We start from the raw sequence: 23027 nt of genomic DNA, 5'->3' as shown, positions 1-23027 counted from the left end.
AATAACTTCATAAAACTTAAATGACAGAATGAAGTCTGTCAGGTGGTTGCATGTGATTTTGGTGCAGCTTGTGGCTGCTTGTCATGTGTGTTTTGTTTTCCTGTTTGAATTCTCTATACTGAAATTTACATTATTATACAAGTATGAATGCAAATCTATAAATGTAAAAATACATTCTGTTCGGTTACAACAGAGGGCAGAATGTATTCTGCATGTTATGTCAAAAGTCAACTCACACATTATTAACTCTGGAATAAATTTTTTACATCCCCTCAGGTTTGTCTTTTACATGAGTTTAAAGCCTGAGCACTGTAGTATATGCCTACTGCAGGAAGGTCAAAATACAAACCTGGATGTTCTTTTTTTATTAGTAGGGAGTAATATTGTCAAAAATAAATAAGGTGGTGGGACAAATGAATCAACTAACAAATACGTTTGTTAAAACAATGATGTCGTTCTTTTGTTCTCCGAAGTCTTGTTGGCAATTGCGGACTATTAGTATAAGAGTCTGGTCTTCACCAAGTGAATGTTCCCTTTCAGAACTGTTGTTTGCTGTGACTTCATGCTATCTCAGCATGTCTTTCTAAATGTCATCATGGCCAATTTTCCACCTGTACTTTTTCCTGTTTGTAACATTTACTGGTATTACCCAATATTCTGAAATTACTTGTGATAGTAAAGTTAACATTAATTGGAACACTACAGCATAGGAAATGAAACCTTTGAGGAGTTGTAAAAAAATATTTTTAACATTTGAGATTTCAGGTGTTCCTTTGAAACTTCTGTTTATTCTCTTGCTCTTGTTTTTAGCCTGATTTTTCTTACTTGTGTGAAGTCTTATTTCCACAGAAGTGAAATACAAGGTAGGGCTGGTCAACACCCAGAAAAACAAGAACTTGTTCGTAGATGAGGAAGATTTATTTATTTTTTTTTTTTAAGCAAAGCTTGTTAAGAGTTCAGTGGTGCAGGAGAAACTGGCTTGGGTTTATACCAATGTATTATTGTTTTGTTTCAGGTGCGAGAAGATGTGTTAAATTCCTTGAATAACAACTTTCTACAAACACTAAACCAAGCATGGAATGATCATCAGACGGCTATGGTGATGATTAGAGACATTCTGATGTATATGGTGGGTATTCTTCTTTTTCACACGTTTAACTTGATGTAGTAAATTGTCTTTTGACAAATGTAAACAAATGAGCTGGAGGGGTAGAAAGCAAGGCATGCTTACCAGTCTTCTTCCTAAGACTGCTGTCTGTCTCTGGTTCCCTGTGTGTATGCAAGACTACTACGGATGTGTGACATTATAATTGGATTCTTCTTTCAGGTTATCTCCTTATCACTTGAAAAATGCATCTGAAAAAAGGTTGAATTTTGCAATTAAAAAATAAGCTAGTCAAACCCATTCTGGCAGATCATAGATTTTACTTGCATGTTTTAGTTCACGTAGTGGTGGCTTCTTGCTGTGGAAAGCATGACAGTGTAAAGCCTCCTCAAACTTCCAATAGAGTCGTTGTTCTTTAACCTTAAGGGTTTGAAGAGGATAACTGTGCTAAGGTACGGTCTGTGTCCTTGAATGTTAACTTCTAATTGAATCCTTTGCTATTCATGCAGAGCTTGGGTACAGGATTAAGCAGTGTACATAGATGAGAATGTGATCTTTGGTTGCATGAGTGTAATTTTAAAAGAAAAAACAAAAGCATTCTTTACCTGATAGCTAATGGGAAAGACCTTTTTTGAAGAGGGAGGGCCTTACATTGTTGTGTGTAGATTGTGTTATACTTTAGGTAGTTGGTATATGTTTAAATTCCCAGAATGGTGGACATGGTCTGAGGAGCACTCAGGAGAGTGTATTTTTGCATAGCTTCTGGACAAAGGCTTTAAGTTCAGAAGGAAAAGAAATATGTCTTGAGACACTGTGGTTTCTTTATGTAGAATCTTTTTTTTTTTTTTTTTTTTTTTTTTTTCCAAAATATCAAGAACTTTGAGTAACTATTGTAGCTACATAGCTTAATTTTTTATTTGTTTGAATGGATTTACAGGCTTTCTTGTTGTGGGTTTTGTGTGGTTTTGTGTTTTTTTTTTTTCTTTTTTTTGTCGGGGCTTTTTTTTTTTTTAGGGTTTTTTGGGTTTTTTTAGAGTAGGGAAAAGACCCCATATCTAAAGATAGAGGGCTGGATAAAATGCCTTCAGTGACACTTAATGATCTGTGTATCTTACCTTGCCAAAAGGAAGACTGAGAGCTTATTTTGAAAATGTACTATCTTCACTTTGAGAAATCCTGGAATCTTTAATGTGTTTGTGAAGGACGTGCAAATCAATTGCTGCTAGCTGCATCTGGGCAAATTCAAGATCAGATTTAGTTCTAACAATTAGAATAATCTACCAAAGCTAGTGGTGAATTTTCAGAAACATTAGAAGATGGAAGCCAGAGCTTTCTAGGGCAGTCTTTTAGCCAAATGCTATGTGTTATTTCAGTACAGGAGGTGCTGGATGCTCTGAGGTATGTAGGTGGTCCGAGTGGATAATGCAATATTATCTGCTGCTCTTAAATTCAATAAATCTTTGATCCCTCAAACAGTATCAGAGAAATCTGGCTTATCAGCTGTTACATGCTTCAGTTAGCGCTTTTGGGGAGAGATGAGAGCTGTTTCCTAAGTATTTTTTTGTGCTCAGGAGAGCAATGCCTTGGCTTTTGTTTGAAGCTTGAGAGTACGGGTAGAACAGCCAGCCTTGTTTCCACCAAAACTCCAGAAGATGGAGACCTGCAGCAAGTTGGACCTAATTGGGTTATATTTTAGATTCAGAACAGAATAATAAGTAAGTTAAATACTTAGTCTTTCATGTGCTGTTTGATTCTTTATTATTTCAAGTGGGTGTTCAGTTGAGGCCTCCACTGGACTAATTATTTGCCTCCGATAGGCTTTTTTCCTTGTACCAAAATGAGACCCAAAGAAACAGTAAAGACGCTTCCACAATAAAATGTATTTATAGTATAATAGTAAAAATATAATAGATTTTTCTTTCAAAATGCTTATATAGACTTGTCAAACTTTAGGAGCACTGATGACTGTTTGTTAAACATATATAATGTAATATGGTTTTTATTATTATAAATTTAATCTTTATTAGAACTGTCTAATGAAGGAAGCTGATACAATGGGCAGACTCCCTCCTCTTTGACTTGGAGGGGCATAAGACAAATTGTCATGAGAAAATTCATGCTTTGCTTACATATTAAGGTATAAGCAGCGGTTTAAAACGGGACTAGTTTCAAAAGATTTGCAGTTTCACCTTTGTCACTGGGATGTCCTATTGAGTCAGGATAATTCTGTTCATTGGAAACAGACTAAGAGCGGGAAACTTCCAGTCTTGAGTATGTGTTCATTCAAAAAGCTTGAACACGCTGCTAGTGCCAGAAAAGTATGAAGCAGAGGAACATCTGTCAAAGATGAGACCATGCTGCTCTTCAAAGAAACAATTTTCAAGAACGTTATAAAATAAGGAATGATTTGTTCTTCTTTTATGATGTTGAGTCTGAGTGTAGTTTTATAGTGATGTACTTGTGTCAGAAGTTGTTTCTACCTTTTTGTTCAAGCACAGCTAATATAATTTACATTAAAAATATTTTATCTTAAAAAGAACAAATGCTGTATAAACTTAGTCACAAGGCATTGATTATTGATATGCTTGTGTTCTACCAGAAGAAGTATATGAAATTATAATATGTTTATAAACAAAGGATAACTCAGTCCTTCTCTTATTTTGTAGGCCGTCCCCATTACTTACCCATCAGTTTCAGGAAATGTACCTATTGGTACCCAACAAGCCACAGTCTGACGTCAGTGAAAGTAAAACATATAACACCCCCTTGAATTCTGATCTTACCTTCTTAAATTCTTGCTTCAGCCTAGTGATTGTACACCTTAAGCTACACTATATCTGTTTTAGTACCGTGTTTGTTTTCCAGCTTAGTTTCACCCATTAACTCCCGTAGATCAAAACAAGCACCTCTCCAACCCACCTTAATCTCTTTCCTCCGTTTAATTTTGCCACTTCTAAAATAAAAATTAATTCAAATTAATCTTTTTTAGAAACATATGTATTTTGTACAATGAGGTTTGTGCATTATGATACTTAATGACTAGAATACTTGCTGTTTGAGGTTTATGGCAGGATTTCATTTTACATGCAGAACCTCTTGCACAAGACATTTTTAAACCTTGCTTTATAGTTGCATTTTAAAAAAATGTGTATTACCTTGTCTTTTGTGTCTGTCTGGTAAAAGTCTACTTGGTTTCAGGTCTGTTGTATAATGTAGTTTTAGTGTGAGGTTTTGCAACCTGGAATTGCACAATAAAGGCAAATCTAACTTTCTTGAGATATTTCAGTTTCCACAATTATATTTCAAGTTTACATAGTTCCACTATATTTTGTAGTACATGTGCACTCACTCTCCTTCTCTTCTACATGTTTGGGCTACAGTAGTTGGTGCCAGCATAGATGTAATACTCTGTAAATTCATGGTACTGTCTGCAGCAAGCAGTGAGCTACCGAAGCAGTGAAGTCATGTCCTAAGTAGCGTCTCCACTAAGTCAAGTCATGTACTAAGACATGTTGAAGTAGTGAAGTAATGTGCTGCACTTGGGCATATCTGAAATTCAGTCTCGCCTATGGCTGCAGCGTAGGTAAGTGTACCATTGATAGTTTTTATTTAGCTACTGTACGTAGCAGAGTAGCAGTGGAGGTGCAGTTGTTCAGTCTTCTCTTCACGCTACGTGAGTGTGAGTATTCTCGGAACATCTTACAGAAATTGGGCTAAACTGGATTCTTAGGTGTCCCTTCTTTACTACTTGCTCTTGCTACATTTACAGCAATTCCGGGTACACAAGTGCAGCAGTCACCCCTGGGCTGTGCTATAGGCATATGGGTAGCGCCAGTTAAGCACTTGCAAATATAGCTGTGTTTTGCAGAGGGCGCGCAAAGCTGGTGTCTTGATTTGGGCCAACACTGACGACAGATGGGCTATCTGAGTATTGTTCGGGGCATATGACTGTCATTGCTCACGGCTTATGCACAAGGTAGTAGGGAGAAGTGTTGTTTTCATTTCCAGAACCAGGCTCAAAGACACTTGCTGTATATACACGCACCAGTGTCTGAAGGCTACATTGTCCATGTAGTGCATCCATGCAGACACGGGCAAAATGTGGCTGTTCGTATTTTACGGTAGGTAACTGGCTTTAGTTGAGACCAGAATTATTCTGCAGTGTAAGCAGCATTGTAGTTTATGAATAATTGCTGTCTGAAACTCCACCCTTGTCTCCTGAGAATTTCTCTAACCTTTAAGCACCTGCTGCTTCTCCCCGTGGGAAGCGATTGCTGTTCAGTAGCGTGTAGCCTTGTCAGTCAAACCTGTTCCCAAATGGGGTTTCCTGTCTCGTAAGACTTTTTTTTTTTTTTTAAGGTTGGGAGAGCTTCCAGTAAACAATAAAAGTGATCTGTTACCAGTATCAGAAACATTAATGCTGCTACTCTAATTTGGGTATTGTGAAGTGGTCTGGCTTACTAACGAGGCGTTGCTGTTAAACTGAGAAGAGTTTCTAGTGCAGTTACTATTTAATTTCATAATGGCAGTGTTTAGCACTGCCACAACAGAAGCTATGCAGATGAGTCAGGACCATGGCTTTAATCCATTTTGATACCTTGCTGCCTGTCCTTCAGAGGCCTGAATATTCTTTGGAAATAATATACATATTCTTTTCTCCTCAGGTTAAACAGTATATTAGACACTACTTTTTAATTTTATCTTCCATCTCTTTGAAAGTGTATTTTAAGTTTGTCTTACTTTAGAATCATATTTACTTCTGTTCTTACTGCAAGTGTGTAAATAAGGGAATCAAAAAACCCTGTTTCTAAATAACAACAACAAAAAATATTCCAAAGCTCTAGACCACTGTGTGTTGCTAAACTGACTTCATGAGATCAATTAGTAAACTTTTTGCTTTGAGGCAGAACTGAGCTTGCTTCGTGAGCCACAGACTAGGCATATCTGACCTGTGCCCATCTTGTTTTTTCATTTAGATTAAGTGCTGTCTGTCTGAAGGGAGTGAGTGGGAAATCATTCGTGAATTGTGGAACGTGGTGTTTTGCTTTCCTCTGGTCATCAAGTGGCAATCCATCATATAATTAGTATATGAATAACTTTGCCGTATAAATTCAGCTGCTAAAATGTGAAAGGGTGTGGTGTCTGTTCCTTCTGATTTTTTTTCTAATTGTGGAATTTGTATAAACTTACAATTTTCTAATCTGTTTTCCATAGTGTGAAGCATGGTGGGTTTTTTTTAATAGGTTAGTTTTCTAGGTCTTTGAGTAACTTTACACATCAATTCTGAGTGTGGTAAAGCACTTTAGCTTCTCCACTGGTTCCATCAATTATCTAATCTTTATACTCAATTTCAAACATTGACTTTCATCCTTTACAGAATTTGATTTATTTTTTTTTTTTATTTTGTTACAGCTATGTAAACTTTCAGAAAACCTTACCACAATCCGATTTGTGAGTGGGTACAAAACTCTTAACTTTTTCTTATATCATCATCCTGAGGCTTAAATGGTAGTAAAGCAGTATTTTTCATAATTACCCAAGCTATTACATTAGAGGAATGGATTATGACCTGGCAGAAATGAAAAAAATAATCATTGCTCATGTCAGAAATAATTTGTAAAAATGCACTATTTTTCTATTCTTGATGTTGTTTTAAATGGTCTCACCCCATACAGCACCACTGGTTGTTAAGTGAATATACTCATTTTGTGTCTGCTAGTAACTTTATTGATAGTCTTCCTTTTCTGGAGAGTTGGTAAGTTGGGAGGGGGGAATAGAAAAGGGGAGACAAATTTTTGGAGCGTTTTTGCGGGTAGCAGTAAAGAAACTCAGGGTGTCTGCTCAGCAGTGTCTCAGTCAGCTGTGATGGTGTTTGGGCTATACGGACTTGGAATACTGCCCTGAGGATCAGCCTCGATTTGTAAACGTAGGTCGTGTAGTGCTAGTGGATAGCTGAGGAGCTTGATCCTTCCTATAGGCTGAGATTACGGAGGGAGGTAGACTTTAAACCCATGTTGAAACATCAAAATTACTCTTTCTTCTCTACCCTTTCTTTTGGTTTTTTGAGGGGCGTGTGTATGTGTGAGATTTTAATGAAGCATAACGAGGTTTCAAGGAATTTGCTGAAGTTGAAGGAACGTGATTTTGGGGGGAGGGGTGTGTTCAACAGCAGTCCTTAATACAATTTTGCAGTACCAATCCATAAACGTTCTGATCATAACTATTCTCATTTTGTCTTTACTTTTTCTTCTGTTCATCTAATGATGCTTTTTCAGGAAATTTCACTGAATATTGAGGGGGAACTGTCTGCTTAAAAGGAGTGGTAGGAAGATGCATGGGAGATGGGGAAAAATCAACTAATTTTTCTTAAAGAACAAGAAGGGGTGGATGTAAGTGGTGTGAGTAGATAATAAAACCTCTTTCAGATTGTGCCATGAATTTTGTCAATATTTGGAGATTCCCCTGCCCCCAAACTAAAATGTGGCAAGGCTGTAGATTTGTTTGGGCATGCTTTAGTCATAAATGCCATGCTTACATAGAAAGTAGACTTTCTATGTAAATGAAGTTTTAGAAAATGGGACTGATTTTGAATTTTGAGGGTTTTCGTAATTTCTTTTTATGAAGAAAGGAAAGAAGATTAATTCGATTATTTCTGTACAGCGGAAATATGACCGATCTTTTGCAATCTTGAAGAGCTTGGGTCTACTGAATTTAAAACTTTAATGCTGTGTATGCCTTTGTTGTAGGACCGTGTGTATGTGCAACAAAACAATGTGGAGAATGTCTACAATTTAGGCTTGATTATTTTTCGAGATCAAGTTGTACGCTATGGGTGTATTAGGGATCACCTGCGGCAAACTCTGCTGGATATGATTGCAAGAGAAAGGAAAGGAGAAGTTGTAGACAGGTAAGATGTTTGTAAGTGACTGTCTTTTGTTGTAAATAACACTTGTCAATTTTTATGAGTGAATCGAGAACATACACAAAGAAATCATTACTTAAGGTCGTATTTCTGATCACAAGTAAAATTTCTCCATCATCCACAACAACATGTTTCTTTGTCCATTAAGATTTAGCATAATGGTAAATGGGGAAGCTTGTTAACATATTTTTTTTTAATATTCATCTTGTGTTTTTATTAAAACTTTGGTTAAATCTCTCCATTACCGCCTTGTGCCAGAGCATTTGGTTATAAAGCAGAGTTTTGACAATTCTCTGCCTCTTGTTACCCTCCATTCCCTCTGTACTGAGAGGTTGTTTAATCTTCTTGTACCTGTTTTTTTTATGATTTTTGAAGTTTTCTTTTTTAATTCTATTTCCCTTCCTTGTGTTTTGATCTGTTTTTTTGGTAGTTCAGTTACATGTCCGAGCTTTTAAATCTGTTCCTCTTGTTCTCCGGCCAGTTTAGTGGATGCAGTTTTGTGCCGCACACTGCAGATATTGCAGCTGAAGTAACTTCAGATTTTCAATTTGCAAGGTTTCTTGTGCTTCTCCAGTTTCAGAGCAGCTGTTGGGTGTGGAGATATGTAAACTCCATGCTACTTTGGCTGCAGTTCTGTGATTGAGATTGCCCAACACGCAATTTATGAAGAGAAAAATACTCCCTGGCAACAGCTGTGTATTGTCCCCTACTGCCAGAAAGTGGAATTTTTTCCTGGATGCGGTTCTTTTGTTTTCACATTTTATTGATGTGTTTCTCTGCCTAACCAAATGCTTAACTTGCCAATACATTTTCATTTTGTGTTGTTTAAAAAAAAAAAAAAGAAACAAACAAACCCCCCAAACTTTGCAGAGCAACTTCCATCTGTGCAATTGTTTTGAATTGCTCAATTCCAACCTGTGTGTGCAGTTTTCAGTCATCTTTGAAGTAGCATTTTTGGTTATTTTCTTGTCTGTGCAATATATTCTTAATAGTTTTCCAATTTAGTAGAACTTGCGACCTGTTTCCTTATCACTGTATTTAAAATATTTAATAACCATTGTCAGCTCCTTAGTTTAGAACAGAAGCAAACAAACGTGCTCCCATAATCTTCTTGAAAACCTGTTAAGTACCAAACAGGTTTAGGATGGACTTTCTATTACTATATTTTATTTAAGTTGATATTATATTCTGAGTTGTTATTCTGCTGTGTACTCTGTCTTACAAGCATGTAGATTTCTCAAGTTGTTAACAACTTACTTTTTGGCAGAGGCGCAATAAGAAATGCTTGCCAGATGTTAATGATTCTAGGTCTTGAAGGAAGGTCAGTCTATGAAGAAGACTTTGAGGCTCCGTTTTTGGAGATGTCTGCAGAATTTTTTCAGGTACGGCAATGTTTTAATATCATATTTGGAATGCTGTTAAAACTGTTTGGGAGCGTGAGAATCGGTGGTACTTTAAGTAGTTGCTACTTACTCGATGAGCGTGTCCATCTCCGTTAAAAGAAATAAGAAAAAAAAACTTACTAATAAACTATAATTTGAATATAGTTTTGAAATACGGGTGCGGAGAGCATGCAAAGTAATCATGCTAATCTTGTGCCTGCTTTGGGCTATTTCATGCAACTTAGTCTTTCTCTGCGTTGCAGCCACAGTCTTTTTGAAATACCAGTAGCATGAAAGGTTCAAACTGTGTCAGGCTGAGAATGGAGAGGGGAGACTACTTGTCAAACTCCCTTTGAGTAAGCTTTGTTTCCTTCATAGTTTCTACATCCGTGAGTTATATTTTGTAATAAAATGAACTGAGTCAAGCAATTAAGTGTATACAAGTGGCTATCCAGTTGTTGACCAACCACTGAGTAACACATTTTAAATATTTCCTGAGGTTTTTTGTGAGATAGTTTCAGGAAAAAAGCCAATTGAATGGTTGTTGAGTGTAATCATACTCCTCTATTGTTGGAAATTGATAGAAATTGTAGAATATGTTAAAAGATATCTAGATAAGATATATATAAGATTTGTCAGTCTCCCAATTATTATGGAGGAGAGACTGTTTTATCATATCCTCTCATCTCCAAACTACTTTGAAAATCAGAAGCATATGTTGCATAACCTTTTAAAAGTCATTGCATTCTGTTTTCATTGGTGCTACATAAAATTAGGAAAAAATAATTACTTTCATTTAAGTTTTATTTCTTAGCTCTGCCTTTTAAAAAAAAAAAAAAAAATCTTTCTTCCAAAATAGGACCAGTATGGATCAAAACTGTTAGACACGAAATAATGTGCTTAGCATTGTCACTAGTTTTGAGTTGATCCTCACTACTCAAAAATATGCCATAAACTGGTATTTTGAAAGGAATCTTTGCGTCTTCCCTCTCCCCGTCCTTCTGTTTCCTTTGGACCTGTGGCTGAAACTCTACTTGGTAACTGCAAACTAGGTTGGCTTGGGTTGTTTTAATATCAGAAATAGCATGTTCATATTGCATGTACCCCCTTATGTATGTAATGCAATTAGTGTAATAGAACCTTCATCTTGCGTTAAGCATGTATGTAAATCTTGGGCGTATAATGATCTCATGTGCTGGACATGCTGGGTTTGTTTTGAACTTGCTTATCAATGCCGATCTGAAATAACCACTGTGTTTCCTTTTTCCCTTTTAAAAAAAAAAAGTCTAAAGTATTAATTTGTGTTAATCACAGATGGAAAGTCAGAAATTTTTAGCTGAAAACAGTGCTTCTGTGTATATAAAGAAAGTAGAAGCTAGAATTAATGAAGAAATAGAACGGGTGATGCATTGTCTGGATAAATCAACAGAAGAACCAATTGTGAAAGTTGTTGAGAGGGAGCTTATTTCCAAGCATATGAAAACTATAGTGGAAATGGAGAACTCTGGGCTAGTTCATATGCTGAAAAATGGGAAGACAGAAGGTAAGACTGCATCACATGGGAGACAAATGCTTACAATCCTGCTTATTGTTTTTAAACATAGGATAAGTGGAGCTTAACATTTGCATTCCTGTGTAATTCTAAAAACACTTTGGTGGCTCTGTTTTGTAAACATCTGAGAATATTTCTTCAGAGACTTTTAGAGGTCTTTTAAAACAGAGCCTATACATGTAACTTGTTTCTGTTTAGTATCAGATACAAGTACTTTTTTGGTAAGCCAAGTATCTCTTAAGAAAATTACAAATCTATTGTAGTGGTCTTTGTTGCCTGTTTTCCATGAGCCATTTTATTACTTACATTCCTCTAGTATGTAGCTGTCAAAATACATTGAAGTTTTTTGGTCCACAGGCAATTATTTAAAAAGTGCTAGTGTAAATGGCTTATTTAATAGAAGTACTGCAGGACCAATTTTTGGGGAGAGGGCTTTGTTGCAGAAAAAGTTGGTTGTTTTTAAAGGGTAGGAAGCAGCTTATCAAAGTGGTTGAAAAAGAAGGGCTTGACTTGATTTGTTTTTCCCTGATAGAGGTTAACGTGGGACAGAATGACTAAAAGTTACTATGGAAAGAGATAGAACATAAGTTTCTAAAGCAGCGTAATGAAGAGAGTGAGTGTAGTATTTATATTGGGAAATCGGTGCTCATGCTAAAGCCCTGAGAATGGGGAGCGCACTTGCTGCTTACATTAATGGCCTTTGTTCATTAAAGCAGCTTCACAACTACGAGGTGACAGTCAGAGTGACAAAGTGAGCAAATTTAGCTGTAAGAAAAGAGAATTACTGTATTGAAAAGGAAAGCGATGATACTATGCTTAATCTTTTTTATTTAATATTCAGTTACAATAGCCGTCAGGCTGAGGGTACAATGATATGGAAGGGTATTCATAAGACACAGGAATTAGTTTAAGTTTCATAGGCCTTGGTTTGAGTTAGTTAAATACTAGAGAGGAAATACTTGCTGCATTGTGAAGATAAGATTTCACATGAACATATGAGGATGGATTGCTCTTTTTGAAAGCCATGCTTAAGCTAAGGCACTTCTCATGATTTGAGATAGATGAAACAATGCAATGTAAAATTGGATGGCTGACTTGAAGTTTAATTCATATTTGTCTTCAATTTTTACCAGGTTTTGCTTTTAATACAGAAACAAGCATCTCATTAGTGTTGTCCTATTGGATTTAACTTAGATTTTTTTGTACAACTTTTAATACAGTGTTTGATTTTGGGGATGATGATCTTGGAAGCCACATTTTTAAAAACCCTGGAAAGCATAATCTTACTTTAAGTGCACTATTATTTGGTGCAAGTATCAACTTCTGCTGGCGTGGGGATCAGCAATAGTGGATTCCATGCTATAGATAATCTAGAATAATTGAATGCAACCTTTGTTTTTAATTTTGTGGCTGCTGCAGTCGGCATGTTGTCAGGAGTAAAGGAAGGGGGACATCAGAAGACTCCAGTGCCTGAGCTGCTATGGGATGCTTTTTGTGGCTCAAGGGGCTGAACTTTTACTGTCATCTTTTGCTGTGAACTGAATGAGCTAACAGAAGTTTAACAGACAGAGGGTATCCTGCATAATATCTCATTTTTGTTTCCAGACCTTGCTTGCATGTACAAGTTGTTTAGCCGTGTGCCAAATGGTCTGAAGACAATGTGCGAGTGCATGAGCTCATACCTGAGAGAGCAAGGCAAAGCACTAGTTTCCGAAGAGGGAGAAGGAAAGAATCCAGTTGACTACATTCAGGTAGTTAAATATTTTAACTTCCTTTTCTTCCATCTTTCCCATGTTCCCCAGAGTAGCAGTTAACTACATGATAGATAAGGTAAACCTCAACGTTGGTTCAGAAGGGATTATTAATAAGCTACATTTATATTTTTGTTTAAAATATACATTTTCTGGGTTTTTTTCTGACATGTTTAGAACTCTTACCTAAGTTGCTTGGAAAGTGCATGCTTCGGTTTTGTGCTTTTGGTAGCTGCTTTTATTAAACAACATATTCAAGCTAATTGTACAACTGCTGGGAACTTTTTGGATTATCCTGAATGATATTTGCCCCCAGAGTGAGTTGTACATCTGCTGGCAAATAGCTTTATAGAGTCTACTTTGTTTAATTTTATGTAAAGTTAGCTATCAATGTTTATTTCATGGCAAGATTAACTGACTGGGAGGTGAATGTGTTGTATATAAATCATAATAAATTACTGGTTTCATTCTCGGTCTCCCTGAGAAACAGAACACTTTTGCATGTTAAAAGACACAAGTGTTTGTTCTTGTTCTCCATCCCTCACTAAGAAGTGATGTATACCATTAATTTATCAAGATCAGCAAATATGCTTCAGGAGTGTTTGTCATCTTTTCTCTCCCATTGTCTTTGAGAAGATGGTTTTGAATTCTCACATAAAATCTTTAGAGTTCATTGAACTCTAAGGAAATGCTTTTATAACTGGAAGATTTTATCCTTACTGTGAAAATGTGCATTCATTAAACATTAAGTTTTTGGTTTTGTTTTTTTTTTTAAACGTGTAGTTGAAGTCCTTGTGTCTGGTCTTTATGAGAAACATTTAATGCTCTATGTCTATTATCATCTCTGCTGTTTTGTTTGAAATCAATAACTCTGCTAGAACTGGTTACTATTAGAAGAAGCCATTTGAGTCTAACCACATTTTTGATTGGATTATTGATTTTCTGGCAATGCTGAGCAAACTTCTTACCAAGCTTGGACAAGAATCACCTCTCCAAGGACTGTTAAAAAGAAGAGAAAATGCCCTTTGAAATTCCTTAAGTTTAATGATTAAGGGCTGTTATGTTTTTTGTGGTGGTGTGATATATAAAAAAAAAAGCAGAGGGCAAGTGATGTGGAAAATAAGTGTCTGGATTACTTTGAAGTAATTTTCACTGCTTTTAAATCCTGATGAACCTAAAGGGGTATCATAAAAAATTTAACTGAGAAAGAGTTAAAAACTTAATTATAAAGATGCTATTGATGTTTCCTGCTGCAACGGTGGATAGCATAATGAAGCTGAAGAAGACTTACAGCCATACTGCATGTGCTTTGGCAGAGCTTATGCTCTCAGCCCATTAGTATGTACCCAGCCATCTCATGAACACGTCCTAAGGAAGGGATTGATACTTCATTACTGCTAAACCCCCAAACAGGTTTATCCTCCACTTCCATTGACACAATGGAAGAAGAGAAAAATGCCTGTGAATTGGGAAATCAACTCACTCTTCTCATCTCAGCCATGTTCATCTGAATCTTTCAAGAACAACTGAAATAGAAGACAGACAAGGAAGCTACGTTATACCATCAAGAAAAAAACCTTCATCATAGTCCAGCACTGCTTCTGCAATGTGACATCACCAAACCCTGAGCGTAATTGGTGAGACGATTGCAAAAGCATTGCCGGGGATTAGGTTTAAAACTTCTTAAAATAATTTGAAGGGATGTTGAAATGCTGTTGTAATTTGAGGTACTAACAATTTCTCCTGTTTAACACCAGGTTGTTCAGATGGTGTACTCCTGGAGAGGAGGCATAAGCTAACCTTGGTAAACAGAGAGATAGTGGGATTTACTTTGAATTTAAAATTTCTAATATGCATTAATTAGCCTGTCTAAAGACCATTCCCTTAAGTGAGATGGTGAGTTCCTAAGAAACATTACTACTTCCTTGAGTAATTCTTGAATGGCTTCTTTAAGTAACCACATATAAATAATTTCTCAAGAAACCGAGGACTCCAGGATTACTTAACCTGAAAAGTTTGTGGGCAGTAGTTATCAATGATAAATTTTACTCTCGAGTGAAATTTCCCTGCCCCGAATGCTGTGTTAGTTATGTCTAAACCCTGTGTGTATCATATATACTTTGCAAGGTGCTCAGGTGATTTTTAAGATGCTTCCTCCTCCCCCTACTTGTTTTAACTCTGGGTGAAGTTGGTGCAAACCCTAGAAGTGGTGTCAAAAATTTAATGGTTTAGCTCAGAGGAAGTGGTTCAGTTCAGTCCTGTGAACTTCACACTGTGATAACTTCAGAGCTATTGCTTGTTTCTAACTTCCGTATATTCACAGTGACTCTTAAAGATCAGTAAGAAGCATGCAACTAAATAATATAGAAGCATGTCCCTGGGTTGAAATTAGAGGGGGGGGGGGGGGGGGACGGACATGGACATAACAAGATGAGGCCTGTTGTTGCAGTGTGTGTTCTCCTCAGACTTCCTTAGTTGCTCTGGGGATGCAGTTAATGTGCACTTAGCCTCATCTTTCCTGTATCCTGTATTTATGATAGTGACTTGGTCAACGTTATTTGACATAGAAAAGGCTTAACAAGCACAACAAATACCTTCTTTATGTTGTGGATTTAAAAATATGGTAAATTGGCTTGTTTAACAAGGGTGATTAAAAAGCTTTCTTAATCTTTGAGTAGCCTATTACAGTGAACTGCATCAGTTTTTCACACCAATATTTTAGCCAGTTTATCTGAAAATTGCTTCTATAAGGGATTTATGGCAGCTATAGGTATTTAAAATGGAAATGAAATTTTGGATATTCTTTAACAATGCCAAACAGAGAGAGCTTTGCAGAATCTCTGATTGTAGATGCGGTCTTCAAAACAACTTCATCTGTTATTACTGTTTTACAGCCTGGAACTTCAAATCAATGAAAATGTTTTTGGTTTGGTTTTTTTTTTTTGAAGGGTTTACTGGACTTGAAGAGTAGGTTTGACCGCTTTCTTCAAGAATCTTTCAATAATGATCGACTCTTCAAACAGACTATTGCGGGTGACTTTGAGTACTTCCTCAACCTCAACTCTAGGTCTCCAGAGTACCTCTCATTATTTATTGATGATAAGCTGAAAAAGGGAGTTAAGGGAGTAAGTATAACTTAAATTGAAATTCTCTTTGCTAACTTGTATCAGATTAAACTAAACTACTTTTCCAAGAATGATTTTTATATTAAGATAAATGTCAATACTGCCTTTAAAAAAAAAAAAAGTATATGTAACACATTCTGAGCTCATAACACTGTAGATCTAAACTTCTAGAAATATAAGGCACAAGGAGATCTCAATGTGTTGAGGCTTTTCCCCCATCTCTGAAGGAGTATACCTGGATTACTTCTGGCAGATATACCCTCAAAAAAAAAAAGATTGTAGTAGATTCTGCAGCTCCCTTCCTTTAAAACGTTAAATATCAGCTCCTCAAATATCTTTATAGTTTGGCAGTTATTCTCAGTATTTAGTATTTTCTTTTGAATATTGAGTCACTTGAGTAGGGGAACCAGTTTGCTTCTTTTCCTGCTTCTGCATAGCAGAGGACTGTTACGCATCTGTCTCTTCTATCTTAAATACAGTTGTTTTCCTTCAGTCTTACCTCATATCTTCTTTCATGAAATTTTTTGAGGTACGGCACCTGATACTGGACAGGATGGTTCAGCCGAGGTTTCAGTGGCTTGAATAAAGCTAAATATTATTGTGTGCATCTTATGCATTGGGAATCAAATAGTAAATTCTATTTATTTATAAAATAAGTAGTCATTTTATTTGTCGTGGCTCTAGGCAGGGTTTGCAAAACAATTCTTAACATTCAAAAGTTTTCATTCCAAGCTAATTTTTCATATACCTAATACTGGGTTCCATCTGTGCTTTTTTTTTTTTAATACTTCAAAATTATCCAGGAACTTTTACTGTGTTTACTGGCATTCTACCTACCCATTTTCTCCCTTTGCCCTCTCAATTGCTTTTCCCTCCCTTTTAGATCTATTTTCTTTCTTTGCTGTATTGAGTTTGTGCAGTGTTGGTTTGGCTCTGTCATTCACATGTTGGACCAGTTTTGTTGGCTTCTTTATAGGCTCCTGTTAGACCATATGTTTGCTGTGAATTACATTTAAGTATTTAGGTTGTATAAGACACTTGTGCTTTCTTTTACAGCTAACAGAGCAAGAAGTAGAAACTATATTGGATAAGGCAATGGTTTTATTTAGGTTTATGCAAGAGAAAGATGTTTTTGAACGCTATTACAAGCAGCACTTGGCAAGAAGGCTTCTCACAAACAAGAGTGTTTCAGATGACTCTGAGAAAAATATGATATCTAAATTAAAGGTAAGAGTATCTGTATACTTTTAGTTCATTTTTTTCATAAGTATGGTTTTATCTGTTTTTACATAAGGGGTATATAGATAACATACATCTTGATTGCTGTTAAATACAGATTTGATTTTAAAGCCACAACAGAAAATATGAAAGGCTTTTCTGAATAATTTTGTGGAAATAAAAGGAAGGAAATACTGGCTAGCAACTCTGAGAGAGCAATCTAGAAAACAAAACTATTCTTTTTTCTAAGAAAAAAAAATTAAGACTTTCTTAATACAAGGACAGCTCCTGTTATGTAGCGATTGGATTTGAAGCCAAGACTGTGTTTTATCCTAGACTTTCTGTTACTCACAGTAGAATTTTTTTATTGCATGTGGTATTATTTTTTTAGTTGCCTCCATCTGGAGACTGGTGATAATGATCAATTCCTTTTTGATTAAGTAGTTTGAAAAAAAAAAAAATAGAACTTCATATCAGTGTCTGAAAACACACTTTCCTTGGTTGGTTCAATTGACTGATTAAATAGTCCAAGAGATGAAGAAGAAATTAAAACCTAAAGGTGAGCGAGCAGTCCTTGAAGCAAGTTCTAATGCAGCTTCTTCCTAAGTGGCGTGATAAATGGCTAGGGAACTTCTGAACCAGAGTGATTTGATCTTAAAATCAAACTTCACTGATCCTCATTTTTGACCTTCATATTATGTTAGTGAGTGAAGCCTGTTTGCATCGGATTTCTCCAAATTATCAGTATTCATTTCAAATTATCAGTATTAATTCCTTCCCAATTACCTCTCTACCTCTTCTAGCCTGGTGGTTTAGAAGGCACAGGTCATACATTTGCAAGATGAATGAGAAAAGAGCGCAGCTCTGGTCCATTGATTCATGTCTCTGTACAGTGATTAGGATGCTGAAGCTAACACGCTGGCCTTTACCATGTATGTCAAAATATGTGTTAGAAATAGGCACGAAGTCCTGTATGTGCAACGGAAATGCATGTGTTTGTGCACATCTGTATGTGCATATGTCCCTGATTCTCAAAAGGTCAGCAATGGGGTGACGAGGAGGGGGTCTGATAAAAGTAAAGTTTTTTATTTCCTTTTACAGTATCATGCTAAAAAGCAAGCGTATGCCTTGGTCTGATAAGCTTTCACAGATTTTTATTTTTTTTTTTTTTTTAAGATGAGATAGGAAGCTACAAAGAAACCAAAAATACAATAATGGAGAAAAGGAAAGCAAGTTTTGATATGTTTAGGGTTAGTTCCTTATATTAAATAAGAAACTTTTTAAGTTCTGAAGGCAATGCAAATGGGAATCCCAGTAACCAAATACACAGGAATACCATTTTAGTGAGACGTTTATAAACTAACTCTTGGTCTTGCAGTTGACTTATCAGAAGCTCTGTTTTCGTAGTGCTGGCACAACAAGTTATTTTGTGTATTTTAGACTGAATGTGGATGTCAGTTCACATCTAAACTGGAAGGAATGTTCAGGGACATGAGCATCTCAAACACGACGATGGATGAGTTCAGGCAACATCTTCAGGCAACTGGGGTAAGAGCATGGGGGTCTGCGTGCTTGTCCTTTTACTTCAGTACAAGCCCTAGACCTTTATCAAGGCTTGTGGATTTAAGTTTGTTAGTATATGCATGTGGAAAGAAGGACGTTGTTAGCATCCTCCGATTATATTTCTCTTTCCCGTGTTTTTCACCTTACAAACTCCAGTAGTATTTCCCGAAATACAAAAGTCGGTTGGAAGCCTGATCCACAGCTTGAGCAGTGCCTGTTTCAACTTCTGTTGCATCCGCATTCCTCTGGCCGGGCCGGGCCGTGCCGCAGGCGCCCAGCTGTGCCCGCCCAGCTGTGCCGTGCTCCCGGGGCCGCCTGCCCGCTCTCGCCTGCGCTTCAGAAAGGCCGTGTCACCAGCACAGTCTCCCCTTCCTCGTTCTTTAAAGGGAATCATCGTTGTGACCCATATTTTATGCTTACAGCAAGAAAAATATTGCAAGCTGTAGGTATTTGACAAACACACCATCTCATATTTAACTTTCCTGATGCAGTTAATGCCTTGATTAAAAGCAGAACTACCGTTTCTTTTAAATTGCCAAATATGGACTTAATTGTTCAATCAAGACATACTACACCTTGTGGTAAAAGGGGACTTCTGGAATATTGCATCATGGAGAGATTACTTCTGTGTTGAGACATCTGTTTACTTGCACTAAGCGCTTTCTTTTCTATACTGATACTCAGTAGCGCTTAATAACATATAATAAACAGCCAAACAGGTCCCTGTCTGCAGGTAAGTAAGGCTGTGTATCAAGCATTTTGAATCAGTTGGAGGAATCTGATGCCAGGAATGTGTTCATGGATGTACTCAGTCCGATGTCCCTGGTTGTGCACGGTGATCTGAAATCTTTGCTGTCTTGAAGCAGTCGGCTGAAATCTTCCTCATCAGCGTGCTGTGAATCTTCAGACTGAAAGAAGGGGATGTTCTCAAAGTGGTTTCACAAAAGGTTGTAGAGGCACATATGGGTATAAAGGTGCTTGTCCACAAGCACCTTTACTACTGTGTTTTTTTTCTTTAGAGGCTAATTGTGTTTTCCTTCTAGAATACTTGAAATATTAGTTTCAAGAAAAAGTTTTGAGAGTAGCATTTTTAGGTAGTGTGTGGCACTTGTACATGAGGGTTCTTTGTGTTAAAGATTCATGTACTTTATGTGACAGTTTTACATTAAGTGAGTTAATAAATAATGTCTCTATCTTTTTAGCTACAGCTAATAAGACAAATTTAAAATTTTAACAGATATTCTGCTTGGCCTTATTTGAAACTTCATCTTTTTCTTGTCAAGGGACCAGCAGTACACCTGATGGTTGCCTTTTGGTCAGCCTAGTCATGCCCTTTTAATTAATTTTCTGGGGTACTTATTGATGATGGAAGTGTATATATTTCTATTAGTGTGAATAATATTTAAGAGGAAATACAAGAAGGAAAATTTTGGGGGTTTTTATGTTACTGTTAACTTGCTGGTGGTACTGTGTTTTATATGCAATAGTCCATTCTACTCCTTTTTAAACAATTTGTGTACCTTGAACCTGTATGGTGCCTCCTAGAGGAGACAGGCATCTACTCTTCTCTAAGTAATCCTACCTGCAAAGTCTCCTGCTGGATCCTGTATCTATAGGTAGTGCCAAGGACTGTGTAGACGATGATTGGTTTGCTATCAGTAAGTGGTTTTGTAAAGATTAGATCACTTCAAGGCACTTCCCATTAGTTCAAACCATTTTTATGCTGCAAAGGCATCTTGTAAAATACAGTGCTTCCAAAACTTTTTCAGGGCACAAACTGCGCAGTGTTCTGTATGATGTGAGGCATTCTAAACGAATGCTGTGTTCTGGTGTGGCTAAGACCAAAATAATTTGGGAAATGGTTGCCATCTCAACTAAGATGCTTCAGTTCCATATAAGTATATTTTCTGTATCTTTCTAGCTGTGTTGATGGCCTTTTCCTGCGCTTTGGCTGGAGGGAGAAAACGAGGTTTTGGTTTGGGTTTGGTTTTTTTTAGGTGATTCACAGATAAACTAGTTTTCTGTGTCTAAGTGGCTGTTTGAATTTCTCTTGTGAGCCTCAAGACATTGGTGATGCAAAATTTGAAGTATGGCAGTAATGTTGGCTACAGAACAACCTTTATATGGGTCTTTACATACTTTTGCAAATTCTTCCTCTTAAACCTTAATGAAATCCAATCAAAGGGATTTCTGTGTGAATAGTCTCTCACCAGTTTGTTTAGCTTTTTCATAAGTTTCCTAGGCACAAGTTTGTTGATACACACAGGCATTTAACACACACAATACATAAACTCTTCCATAGTGCATGAAAATGCTACTCTGCTATTTAGTAGTGGAAGTTTCTGAGTTCATATGACAGTTTTTGACCTTCTAAAATATAATGTGCTCTATTTGTACATAGTAGGTTTATAACAAGTTGGATATTGTACGCTTTAGTTTTTCTTGTTCATAATGTGTGTTCTTTGAAAGTATTAGTTATACCTCCTCAAGCTGAAAGTAGTCAGTTTTAAGTTTAATAATATTCAGCTTGGTTGAGATATTTAGTGAGGATTATGCCTCAGTGGCAGCCAGATGTCTATCACCTACTTACAGAACTGCTTCATAGATCAACACTTCAGTTGTAGGATGTTTCCTAACCAGTGCTGAATGTTTATGGTAATGGCTGTCTTTAGTGGCTAGGTTGTGTGTGTAGAAATGAGTAACTGTTTACGCTGCAGTCCAGAGGTAAATTGCAGGAAAAGCTCCCTATGGTTTAATGTTAGATATTTGGTATTTTCTTTCTGCTTCCAGAGAGTAAATTTATAAACAGTTACTTTGATAGGTTTGGCAACCTGGCTTTACTGTATGTACTCAAAAACCTGTTTAGAAAAGAGTTGTTAAGTGTATTGTGAGTTCTGTTTATGATCACAGCCATTTCATTCTTGGTTAAGAATTTATTTTGTTAAATTCTGTACACTCTTAAATGCCAGCGGGGAATCATGGGGAGGATTTTTGCTGTACCACCTACTCCAATAGTGATGAGTTAATTTGTCTGGCTTTGTAAAAAATAATGTTTATAGATATATGTCTATTTTTTTCTTAATCTGTGAAAATTCTATACATTCTACACTGATATAGAAAAATAGTGAAACGTGATCCCGTTTTAAAATAGTGGATGTTTTCTTCCAATTGTCCTTAGGTCTCATTAGGTGGTGTTGATCTTACAGTGCGGGTCCTCACAACAGGTTACTGGCCTACTCAGTCAGCCACACCAAAGTGCAACATCCCTCCAGCTCCCAGACATGCTTTTGAAATATTTAGAAGGTATGTATCAAAACAGATTTTTTTTTAAGAAGAAACTTTCTAAACTTAACTTACAGATATGTTTTACCTTTAAAGACATGCTAGATACTGCTCTTCAGTTCATGCGAAAAATTAGAGAATGCAGTAGTCACATTGGGGCTTGAGTTGTCAGGGGCTTTTACTTAGAACTCTAACAAGAGTTAATATTTTGAAAAAACAAGAGTTAGAAATTTTTTAGTGTCCTTAATGGCTATGAAAAAATCTCTGGAACTGTTTTAAAGCTGTTTCCTCTTAAAATATGGTTCACATCGTGTATCTATGTTTTCAATTCAATTATGTTACAGATTTTATTTAGCCAAACATAGTGGGCGACAGCTGACACTCCAGCATCATATGGGTTCTGCAGACCTCAATGCCACTTTCTACGGGCCTGTTAAAAAGGTAAAAATTCTATCAAGTTTGTGAAAACATTGTATCTTTTTTTAAAGTAAGCAAATGCACATTTGCAGTAGCTTCAGAATTTTGTAAAATAAAAGCTTTACCCATTGATTATATAAGAATGAGATGCCTTCCATTGGCTTTACAGTCTGATTCTCCCTTTGTAGCAGTTTTTTTGTTCAACTCTTTTTCTCTCTCTAAATCTAATTTGAATGCATCACTCAGCGTCATCTCTTTGTTACCTTGTAGAAAAGTAGCAATTTTGATCCTGAAGGGACCTGAACGGTTTGAGTGTTTTGGGGTTTTTTTGACTGTGAGTCAGTCAAAAGTGAAATGAAACTTGTTTCTCTTTAGAGTGATTTTTGTTAATGTGAAAAAGTGTTGTTAAGCCAAATTTAGCCTGCTTTTCCTATGCAGAGTGTTAGCAATGTAGACGACATTTTTTTCAAACATGAGTATCTTAGTAGAGTGTATAGAAGTACAATGCTTAATGTTCATGTATACAAAAAAATGATTTGCTAGTGATTTAGACCAGTTCTAAAATGCTAAGCTAGAGGTAGTAATGGCATGATGCTTGGGAATGTAGAAGGCAATGCAAAATGAAAACAATATCTTATAACACAAAGTATTAATAATATGCATTTGTGAGGATGTTAAAATTGTATTACTGCAGGATAAATAATTTGATA

The 23027-nt window shown here is 36.4% G+C and overlaps 1 protein-coding gene across 1 annotated transcript in view; it reads left to right on the top strand.

Annotated features, from left to right (window-relative positions):
- Positions 1-23027, top strand: part of CUL3 (cullin 3) — a 37825-nt gene that overhangs the window by 6018 nt on the left and 8780 nt on the right. Inside the window, exons 2-11 of the mRNA XM_009889765.1 lie at positions 1016-1129; positions 7852-8012; positions 9295-9409; positions 10724-10952; positions 12567-12712; positions 15661-15837; positions 16894-17064; positions 18496-18603; positions 21797-21921; positions 22245-22341. Coding sequence (XP_009888067.1) covers positions 1016-1129; positions 7852-8012; positions 9295-9409; positions 10724-10952; positions 12567-12712; positions 15661-15837; positions 16894-17064; positions 18496-18603; positions 21797-21921; positions 22245-22341 — 1443 coding nt within the window. The remainder of the gene's footprint in view (positions 1-1015; positions 1130-7851; positions 8013-9294; positions 9410-10723; positions 10953-12566; positions 12713-15660; positions 15838-16893; positions 17065-18495; positions 18604-21796; positions 21922-22244; positions 22342-23027) is intronic.

The sequence above is a fragment of the Charadrius vociferus genome, unplaced genomic scaffold (assembly GCF_000708025.1).
Source record: "Charadrius vociferus isolate BGI_N301 unplaced genomic scaffold, ASM70802v2 scaffold650, whole genome shotgun sequence".
NCBI lineage: Eukaryota > Metazoa > Chordata > Aves > Charadriiformes > Charadriidae > Charadrius > Charadrius vociferus.
Note: the sequence above shows the minus strand (reverse complement) of the source record. Positions and strands in the feature narration are given on the sequence as shown.